This window comes from Phalaenopsis equestris, unplaced genomic scaffold (genome assembly GCF_001263595.1).
Source record: "Phalaenopsis equestris unplaced genomic scaffold, ASM126359v1 Scaffold217118, whole genome shotgun sequence".
Lineage (NCBI taxonomy): Eukaryota > Viridiplantae > Streptophyta > Magnoliopsida > Asparagales > Orchidaceae > Phalaenopsis > Phalaenopsis equestris.
In genome coordinates, this window is record NW_018235671.1 from 156,016 (window position 1) to 167,514 (window position 11,499).

The 11,499-nt window shown below is 35.9% G+C and overlaps 1 protein-coding gene across 4 annotated transcripts in view; it reads right to left on the reverse strand.

The window, feature by feature from the left end:
* Positions 1–8,981, reverse strand: part of LOC110037223 (pyrrolidone-carboxylate peptidase-like) — a 26,619-nt gene extending 17,638 nt beyond the window's left edge. Inside the window, exons 1-4 of one of the 4 annotated variants that reach the window (XM_020741815.1) lie at positions 8,910–8,981; positions 6,780–7,143; positions 5,372–5,479; positions 5,238–5,285 (exon numbers count right to left, since the gene is read on the reverse strand). In XM_020741815.1, coding sequence (XP_020597474.1) covers positions 5,238–5,285; positions 5,372–5,479; positions 6,780–7,046 — 423 coding nt within the window. In that variant the 5' untranslated portion in view covers positions 7,047–7,143; positions 8,910–8,981. The other 3 variants (XM_020741817.1, XM_020741814.1, XM_020741816.1) reach the window with 3 other exon arrangements.
* Positions 8,982–11,499: the final 2,518 nt, after the last annotated feature.

Genomic DNA, 11,499 nt, shown 5'->3' on the forward strand with positions numbered 1-11,499 from the left:
CAACATGTAAAACACTCTCCAGCATGTATTTCAATAAAGGGGCAGCAAGAAGTGCAAGATAAAGGCCCCAGAAACATGATTTCTAACATTTAAAACACTCTCCAGCATGTATTTCAACAAGGGGCAGTAAGGGAAGTAGATAAAAGCCTCAAAATGTAATTTCCAACATTTAATATGATTCTCCAGCATGTATTTCACTCCAGCATGTATTTCAATAAGGGACAGCAAGAAGTGCAAGATAAAGGCCTCGAAAACATAATTTCCAACATTTAAAACACCCTCCAGCATATATTTCAACAAGGGGCAGCAAAGGAGTGCAAGATAAAGGCCCCAAAATGTAATTTCCAACATTTAATATGATTTTCCAGCATGTATTCCAATAAGGGGCAGCAAGAAGTGCAAGATAAAGGCCCCAGAAACATAATTTCCAACATTTAAAACACTCTCCAGCATGTATTTCAACAAGGGGCAGCAAAGGAGTGCAAGATAAAGGCCCCAAAATGTAATTTCCAACATTTAATATGATTTTCCAGCATGTATTCCAATAAGGGGCAGCAAGAAGTGCAAGATAAAGGCCCCAGAAACATAATTTCCAACATTTAAAACACTCTCCAGCATGTATTTCAACAAGGGGCAGCAAAGGAGTGCAAGATAAAGGCCCCAAAATGTAATTTCCAACATTTAATATGATTTTCCAGCATGTATTCCAATAAGGGGCAGCAAGAAGTGCAAGATAAAGGCCCCAGAAACATAATTTCCAACATTTAAAACACTCTCCAGCATGTATTTCAACAAGGGGCAGCAAAGGAGTGCAAGATAAAGGCCCCAAAATGTAATTTCCAACATTTAATATGATTTTCCAGCATGTATTCCAATAAGGGGCAGCAAGAAGTGCAAGATAAAGGCCCCAGAAACATAATTTCCAACATTTAAAACACTCTCCAGCATGTATTTCAACAAGGGGCAGCAAAGGAGTGCAAGATAAAGGCCCCAAAATGTAATTTCCAACATTTAATATGATTTTCCAGCATGTATTCCAATAAGGGGCAGCAAGAAGTGCAAGATAAAGGCCCCAGAAACATAATTTCCAACATTTAAAACACTCTCCAGCATGTATTTCAACAAGGGGCAGCAAAGGAGTGCAAGATAAAGGCCCCAAAATGTAATTTCCAACATTTAATATGATTTTCCAGCATGTATTCCAATAAGGGGCAGCAAGAAGTGCAAGATAAAGGCCCCAGAAACATAATTTCCAACATTTAAAACACTCTCCAGCATGTATTTCAACAAGGGGCAGCAAAGGAGTGCAAGATAAAGGCCCCAAAATGTAATTTCCAACATTTAATATGATTTTCCAGCATGTATTCCAATAAGGGGCAGCAAGAAGTGCAAGATAAAGGCCCCAGAAACATAATTTCCAACATTTAAAACACTCTCCAGCATGTATTTCAACAAGGGGCAGCAAAGGAGTGCAAGATAAAGGCCCCAAAATGTAATTTCCAACATTTAATATGATTTTCCAGCATGTATTCCAATAAGGGGCAGCAAGAAGTGCAAGATAAAGGCCCCAGAAACATAATTTCCAACATTTAAAACACTCTCCAGCATGTATTTCAACAAGGGGCAGCAAAGGAGTGCAAGATAAAGGCCCCAAAATGTAATTTCCAACATTTAATATGATTTTCCAGCATGTATTCCAATAAGGGGCAGCAAGAAGTGCAAGATAAAGGCCCCAGAAACATAATTTCCAACATTTAAAACACTCTCCAGCATGTATTTCAACAAGGGGCAGCAAAGGAGTGCAAGATAAAGGCCCCAAAATGTAATTTCCAACATTTAATATGATTTTCCAGCATGTATTCCAATAAGGGGCAGCAAGAAGTGCAAGATAAAGGCCCCAGAAACATAATTTCCAACATTTAAAACACTCTCCAGCATGTATTTCAACAAGGGGCAGCAAAGGAGTGCAAGATAAAGGCCCCAAAATGTAATTTCCAACATTTAATATGATTTTCCAGCATGTATTCCAATAAGGGGCAGCAAGAAGTGCAAGATAAAGGCCCCAGAAACATAATTTCCAACATTTAAAACACTCTCCAGCATGTATTTCAACAAGGGGCAGCAAAGGAGTGCAAGATAAAGGCCCCAAAATGTAATTTCCAACATTTAATATGATTTTCCAGCATGTATTCCAATAAGGGGCAGCAAGAAGTGCAAGATAAAGGCCCCAGAAACATAATTTCCAACATTTAAAACACTCTCCAGCATGTATTTCAACAAGGGGCAGCAAAGGAGTGCAAGATAAAGGCCCCAAAATGTAATTTCCAACCCGTGCAATGTCATGAACTTTGTGTATTTGATGTGTGTATGTGACAAAAAGGTCGTGACGATGTCTTCCTAAGGCATGAAGTCCTATTGGGAACTTTTCCTCTGAGTCTTCACAAAATAGCCCATAACCGCTCATTCATAAGACGATGGTCTTGTGCCATAAATGTTAGACATCAAAGAAAAATAAGAAGTGACTGGAATTTCTAAAAATGTGAGTCTCAATTCTAGTTTTCTAGGATGGTCAGTAGGAATTTCTAGAGCTAGAATCTAGGCTCTAAGAAGGAGAAGACAAGACCTCACAAAAATGAGGTCAACAATGGGAGAAATATCATGTATTGTGATGTGGACGAATCAACTAAGGAGACAGAAATCGAGCAGATAGACCCCAGTGGTGGTGGGATCTATTCTGAAAGTCAGCTAAGGTTGTATACGTGGAGGAAGAAGCAAACCAAGGGAACAGATCTTGCAGTGCCAACATGTCAATTGTCCCTAACTTCCCTAACTATTGAGACACCTACAACATCCACCTTTGATTCAAAACTTAGGTGATATTATTCCTCCTCCATCTACTCCTACCCCCCCCCCCCCCAAAACGTCAGAGGGAGGACCTCTCGTAGCAATGCGAGACATCATCCTGATTTTTTTGGGTGGGAACTTGACATTACAAACTTTGTTTCATATTCTAACATCTTACATTAGCATGGAGCATTCATTGCATCATTGGACTTTGTCTCTATACCTTAGTGTTGGTAGATTATTAAAGATGACCTCAAGTGAAAAGCGGCGATGCATGATGAGATTGAAGCTCTTGATAAAAACCGAACACGGGAGAATGTAACACTACCAACAATGAAGAAAGTAGTTTGATGCAAGTGGATCTTCATGATAAAGAAAACTCTAGAAGGAAAGATGAAGAGGTACAAAGCACGACTAGTGGCAAAAGAGTACAGTCAAATGTATGACATTGACTACGATGAAATATTTGCACCTGTAACAAAGATGAGCACTCGTGAGGACAATGGCTTCTCTGGCAGTGAATGATGGATAAAGACTCCACCGACTGAATGTGAATAATAATTTTTCTTCATGGAGAGCTACTGGAAGAGGTATATATGCAGATACCACCGGGAATCAATACATCCCAGACAGTGGGTAGGGTGTGTAGGCTCAAGAAGTCACTATATGACTTGAAGTAGTCTCCTTGAGCCTGATTTGATAAGTTTAAGATGACGATGGTTGGAATGAGATACCAGCAGATCAATGCAGACCATACGGTATTCTTTCGACAACATTAAGGTCACACTGTCATGCTTGTTGTGTATATAGATGACATAATTATCACTGGTAACGACGAGGCAAAAATTACTCAACTGAAGGAATGATTGAGGCAGCAATTTGAGATAAAGGATCTGGAACAGCTCGGAAACTTTCTTGGATTGAAGTGGCTCATGGACCTGAGGGGATAGTCTTATCCCAGAGAAAGTATGTACTGGATTTTCTCACGAAGACATGTATGCGGGTGTGCAAAGCTACAGTCTCTCCAATTGATCATAAGTTCAAGCTCAGAGTAGAGGCAGGTGAATCAGTTGATCACGAGAGGTACTCATAGGTTGGTGGGCTGTCTAATCTATCTATGCCACACTCAACCCGATACTCCTTTTGTAGTAAGTGTAGTGAGCCGCTACATTCATGATCCATATGGATGCAACATATCAAATTCTAAGATATCTGATAAGTGCACCAAGAAAAAGGTTGATATTCAGGAAGAATAGGCATGTAAATATTGAGGGCTTTTGTAATTCTAACGGAAAAACTATGCTGATGATAGACGATCCACATCTGAATACTGCATGTTTGTAGATGGCAACTTGATCTCGTGGAAAAGCAAGAAATAGTCAGTTGTAGCAACATTAACAACGTAAGCAGAATACAGGGCCATGGCATTAGGAGTTGCTGAGGTGATGAGGTTGAAAGCCTTGTTGGTTGAACTCAAAGTGGATAAGGGAATTCAAATGAAGTTGTGGCATGACAACAAGTCGGCAATCAGCATTGCTAACAATCTAATGCAGCATGATAGAAATAAACATGTGGAGATTGATAGATTCTTCATCAAGAAGAAGCTAAATAACATACTGTTGGAACTAAGTCATGTAGCTACTGGAGAGTGGGTGGCTGACTGCCTCACTAAAGGACTTAGCACTGTGGAGTTAACTGGATTATGTGACAAGATGGGCTTAGTGAATATATTTCTCCCACATTAAAGGGGAGTGAGATTTGTATCTAATGTAGGGTTCTATTTATAAATAGAAGAAGTCAAGTGATTTACTTGTAAATGTTTTATGGCTCTATATAAGCTAACATGTTAATGAAACGAGTAAGTTTAATTGCAAAATCATTCAAATTGTATCTCGGCTTTAATCTTTATCATCAGCGTGGTCACCATCCACCATGATGAGTGTTGTAAAGTCAATACCTAGCAAGGTCAACCAATGGATGAAAATAAAGGCTGAAGAAATGGAAAAATACTTTTGATTAATTACTATAATAAAACATAATGCAAATCATTCCCACTAAAAGGTACTTAGGAACTATTTGTAGTCTCCACTTCCTAAAAAAAAAAAAATACTAATAACAAGCTTAAATACAAAGTAAGCAATAACTAGGAAATTAAGACAATAAACATAGAAGCGGACACTACATGGAAGGCCATCTAACATAAGATTAACTCAAATAACCACAAGGCCTCAAGCTCATAAGCACATACACAACATCAATGGCGCTCATTACAGATAATGCTGTGCTTCCAATGAACGAAATGTAATGTAGGACCTGCTTCTTTTAAGAGAAGATAGACTTTTTATTAAGAAGCTGACCACACCAAGCAAAAGCATTAAAAAGAATCATTATACCTCCCTAGTTTGCGTTATTGCTCCATCAGATGGGACAATGGGAACTTTCTGGCAAGAGAAAGAAGAGCAGAATATCAGGTCAGAAATCATGACAAGACAATAAAAGTCAAAGCCAACAAAAGGTTTCAGCATACATGAGGCTTCCATCCATGCTCGTCTGGGCAACGGAAAGTAGCTTCATTGACAGCTTGGTTCTCAACAGCAAACTTCATTGCACCACTATTAACTCCAAAATGCAGCTGCTAAACCAAATTCTAATTGATGGTCATGTACGAATGATCAGTTAGAAATAACGTGAATAAACTAGATAGGACAACTGCAAAAAAAGACAAGTGCAATTTTTATATGTAATTCTTTGTTGTTGGAGACCATGACTGAAATCTTTATATAGCTTAGAATGATGAATTCTGTATAAATAAATGAAAAATAAATAAATAAAAACATATGATTAGGCTACAAGGAAACTTCTATCTGCCACATAGAAAAAAATTAAAATGAAAAAATAGCCATCAGGGCATCTTAGTGCCACATCACATCGGGATTTTGACAGAAAAACATTTCTATTTCAAACATCATAAGGTAAAATCACGAGTGTATAAGATTGCAGCTGCCATTTCAGAATTAAAATTATAAATTTAAGAAAGAGGCAATCTTTTGAAACATTATGCAGATTCAACTATTTCAAGTTTATCATTAAAATCATTAAAAAGGTAATATAAAACAGAAAGGCTTAAAATGCAACACAGATCAGTTACTAGAAATATGTGAAACCAGTTCGTATTAGGATCATTTCTATCATATGTTCAGCGAGTAATGTACATGGTAATTATAAGGATGATAAAGTGCCCATTGATAATCTAGGTTGAGATAATATATTTCTTCAGTTAAGTTATTACAACCAACAGAGTGAATAAAAAGCTAAAACTTTTGAGTAACAAACTACAAAAACAACATAATAGTATGGTTGCTTGAAACTAGAAATCATGTTTTAAGCAAAATGATGAAATTTCTAGATTCCATCATTTGGATGGGTGTAGATAGCTTTCGACCATAAAATTAACTTAAATCCCTCAAATGTGATGATTTTATTTTAAATCCAAATGAGTGAAAATAAAATCATCACTTCTTAAAACATGCAGTCAATCTTCAATCAACCAAATGAGCCTTTAGATGAGTTTAAAACTTGAGATGAAGTTGGAAAAACTTAAAAGTTTTCTCATTTGGCAATTGATAGCTGTAGATCACTCAATAGAGAATACCAAAGAATAGTTAATCTAAAAAGAAAAAAATAGAGTTCTGAATGAGAATATCTAAAATCGTCACACAATCAACCAATTAATTGACCTAAGATCCTCCTGATTGGTTGCCCCAAAAAATTGCATGGTGTATGAAACATTACGGATTTTAACTGCACATTTAAAAGGATAGCTCAGCAGCTGGATATAAAATACATGTTAGAAACTTATCCTATATCACACCACAGACCATTCGATTAAACATTCAACAAAAATTTAAGGTGAGGATGGTAGATGGACAACGAACCCAAATAACACTACCAGAACTTGGGAATTGATTGTTCTGCCCACTCAAAGAAGTTTCCAAAATTTTGTAAAGTTGTTCAACTGCCCCTTCTCCAGCAGTGTCCAGAACAGAGCAGTTTCCTAGAAGAAGACCCTTTGGTAATCCCTTTTTGTCCATATATCGTCCCAAATTATTTACAATGGTTTCTGTAGGATTCTCATGGACACCTTGAAATTTCTTAAAGCCGGTAACATGAACAGTCAATACTGGAGGCCCTTCAGAACCCATTGATTAAGAAAGAATGTAATAGACTGACGCTGTTCAGCACTTGAATAATTCAAGATGATGGATATTGCAGTCACAAATATATTAATGACGTTTCTTCCTGCAAGAATGGAGAAGTTGGCAAAATGAAATACAGCAAAAATAAAACTGCAAACATTTTTTTTTTTTTTTTTTGCTTTGAAAGTTGGAGGTGTTGTTCCATGAAAGCAAATGCTAATCAAGTAAACATCAAGCGCACGCACAAACTATAGCAAACTAATTTTGAACAACTGAAAAGGATCAGAAGAAAGAGGCTTTGAAAATGTTACATCTAACTTTATGCTGTGAACAAAAAACTCACAAGCAAGTATGATTAACTAAAAGGGTAGGAAAAAAAAGTTAAGATATGACGAAAAAATGAACACTAGAATTTATATGGCTGGGCCTAAATAAAACCACATTCATAAGAAAATTAGAGGATCCAACCCACTAAAAACCACAATCATGATAGATTATAAAAATGCAATAGTCAGCTTTTCCTAAAATAAGAATGAAGCCCGCTAAATAAAGAAAAAGAAGTCTTAAATCTCTAACACTTGTAAGAGAAAGTAACACTGAAAAGATAACAAGAAAGAAGGATAAGCAAATGTTAATAATTATCCACTTAAGAAGTTTCTCGAAAATGTTTCATCAATTCACTGAGACAATATTTTGAACACCTAGAAATGAAGAACTTGGTATTCCTATATCTTTCTTTTACCTACTCCGCCCACTCAACTCTCTTCTCAATTCCTCTCAACTCTTTCATAGAAAAAAACCTCAAGATTGTCTGATGATTCCATGACACATAAGCTTTCATACAACTTATTTAGCCACCAACCCAATGTAAGACTACCAAACTAATGCAAAAACTCATCCCACCATATAATTCATGTATGATACCAAGTCAATACCGAAAAAAAGAACAATTAAAAAAGAGTAAGGCTAAACAACTAATGAGATATAGCACCTGAAAGTAATGATAAAATTAAAATAATTTACATACATAGCACGCAATTCTTATGCATTTACATATCTCACTCCTAAACTTTCATATTTACTCACATAGTACTCGAATCTTTAATATCACATTAAAATTAGCACAATTAAAAAGTGAAATACCCATTTTCATGCATAGGTTTAAAACAACAAAGTGCTATGTACGTAACAATGTACGTATAGGTGTGAGAGATGTAAACACATAAGAATTGTCTGCTACGATGTAAAATTCCGTTAAAATAAATAGATTTAGTCGTAGAAGGCCAACAAATTACCAAAAAAGTAATCGTGATAGCAAGTGCTAAACAAAGGCATGTGAAAGAGTTGTTAAACGTCATAGGGATCCCAACAAAAGTGCTTAGCTTGGTAAAGGAACTTCTAAAGAATACATAAATATAAAATATGTTAAGCCTCAGAAAAATGATTGCTGCCGTAAGCCATCAGAAAACTATCAGAAAGAGATTCAATAGACATATGTGTGTGTCAAGCTGAACTAATAGAGCAATAACGATAAGAATCCATAGCATCTCCTCCAGATATTGCAAGCCAATACAAAAACGGTGTCACAGATTCGACTCACAAAGAGTATAGACCAGCAGTAGAACATTGATGTCACAGAAAAAAAACGTATTCAGCAAAGCATGCCATCGGACCAGAACTAAAACTTCAAAAATAAGATTGGACCAAAACCCATGAGGTTAGAAGCTATTCAATACAGTCATCGTTTAACATGCACCAAAAAGGCGGAAAAAAAACTACCTTCTCCCTCCTGGAGAAGGAAATGCAATCGTGCTTGAAAACTGATATTGAAAAAGCTGGTCCAAAGGGAAATAATGAAGACCAAAAAACCTGAAGGGGTTGGAAGACGGGGCACTTTTGTTGGAGAGCTTCGGAATAACAAAATAAAAATTTCGATTTCGGAAATCGTGAAGGATGAGTTCACCGTACAAATAATATTTTTGGAGGATTTTTTTTTTCTTTCTTTCTACTTTGTCGTTAATGTGTGTTATATCACTATTGCATAAATATTAGTGGCTTATTTTATTTATTAGATCTCGCTTGTAATTAATTTTCAATTGCATTTCATTTATGGACCCTTAGTTGGTATCTTTAAAATGTATTAATTTAAAAATATAAAGTAATTAAATGTTATGTGTCCAATCTTGGTTTGCCCTCTAAAATACATCTTTGGGATAGAGTGCAAGATGTACAGCTTCAGAGAGAGGGCATTGATGAACATTTTCAGAGGGAAATAACTATTTATTTATAAAATATCCCCTTTTTATAATCATGGGAGGGCATTGATATAGTTACAATTTTACCCTTATTTTAATGAGGAGTTATAAATCTTATTTGCCTTTATTTAATTAGGGTTGTTACTCATTAGATTTTTTCCTTTTAGATGCCCTTTTACTATTATAAATAATTTTGGTTAATTTATGGATTTATAACTAATTTCGACACCTTTTGGCACTCATAACTGACATAAAAACATTTTCGCGCCAAACTAATGTTGACAACTACAAATTCTATGTACTCTGATATGTATGTGGTATGCCTTTAGATCAGTCTACTCAACTAAGTTGGGTTGGCTTGTTCCTCATAAGTATCAATCAGTTTTGACTCTGAGAATAAGCGTCTTTTAAGTGATTTTCGGTTGACTCTAAACCGACCGGTATCGTTATCTTCGATCCAGGAGATTATTCGATAAATTGGTGGAATTTAATCTGATCGGCTTTTGATTGTTGGGCCGGTTAATCTTCAGTCGATCGACTCATCGAGCCCTTTAAATCTGACAGGGTCATCAAATTTCACCTCTCCCCTTTTAAGCAGTTTGATTGTCATGAGATTCGTGCTGATAATTTTTCTACATACATATTGTTTCCCCAATTTTCTTGCTTTTTGAAGGCTGTGTTGCGATAAGAACAAGAAAATCTTCATGATGGAAAACTTCATCTATAATCTGAACCGTTTAATAAATAAAAAATTACTCCATGGATTTCTATGTCGCATTTCTTATAAATAAGATTAATGAGGTTTTCTTTTTTACTACTTTTTCTATAAACTCCAATCGACACCATGTATAGTATTGAAGCTCAAGTTGATATTGATAAAGAAGTTCTTCGTATGGTTCTGAGAGAGATGAGCGCTCTGCCTATCCAACGAGTGGAAGGTTAAGGCAGTAATTAGTTGTAAAAAGAAAAAGAGATGACCTTGAGCTTGATCAGCGTAACCAAGTGGCTTTGTCTGGGGATCCAAGTGATGAACTACATGATATCTCGCGGAATGATATACAAGCTATTTCGATGGTCGAGGAGTAGCCCCTACCAACTGGCGCTTCAGATTCTGGGGTTAAGGGAGCTTCGCGGTGATTGGTGGCTCTAACAACGATAGTGGTAGAGTCGTAGCCAAATTTGTGAGTGGAAGGTATTACTCCGGTTACAACCAATGAGGAGGGTGATCCGACTACTTCTTTTCCGCCACGTATTGAAGTGCCTCCGGTTGAAAATTTTATGGAAAACAATCCTGAGCCAACTGGCAATAATCTTCAACTGATTGGGGATGACAGTAGAAAAGTGGTAGAACTATTGTGTGCTTTCTGAGAGACAAGTCGAGGACAATGATCCAGTACCTAATGCTTATGCACAGTATAGCAACAGTTCTGATGGTATTTTTCACTTATATTTCCTTATTTTGCAACAAAACGAAAAACTTGATCCTGAAGTAAAAAAAGAATTTAACTTTTTTATTTATATATATTTTATATTGGGATACTACGCAAGTATACGAATCATTATCAAGTAATATAGGACTTTTTGATTAAGACCTGAATATCAAACCCACAGAGAAGATTATGACATATGCACTTTTTAGAAAGTTTTCTATTTTTAAAAAGATAATTACTTAGAATAAAAACGATTTTTGCAGGAATTTAAAATTTAAATATTTTTTGTATTTTTGATATTTTAACAAAACAGTAAAAAGATAACTAAAGTTTTTATAGAAAAAAAGTATTTAATATGAATATATCTTTCTTCTTATTATAAATCAGTAATAAGTATAGAAATTATGTTGTGGAAGTATGCAAATTTTATTCTGTCAAATAGGAGCAATAATATTCTTTACCATTACTAGAGATGCTATAAAGAACATTGACTAATTTAAAGTTTGAATAGTTCTGAAGACCGACTAGGCAGGGAAGATACTAGCTCTCACTCTAGAGTTCCCTCAATTCCCTCCACCTGGGGGCTAACATTCTCGTATCAGAACCTAAAACAATAAACCAAGTTGGGGGTTTTAACCTGTCACTTTAAAGTCCTCTAACTCTACACCCACCAAAGAATATTTCCCTATTTATTTGCACTCAATCATATGAACTATATTCTCATTCATACAACCTCATGTGATTCTTTCCAATTGTTGACTGAGACAATACCAG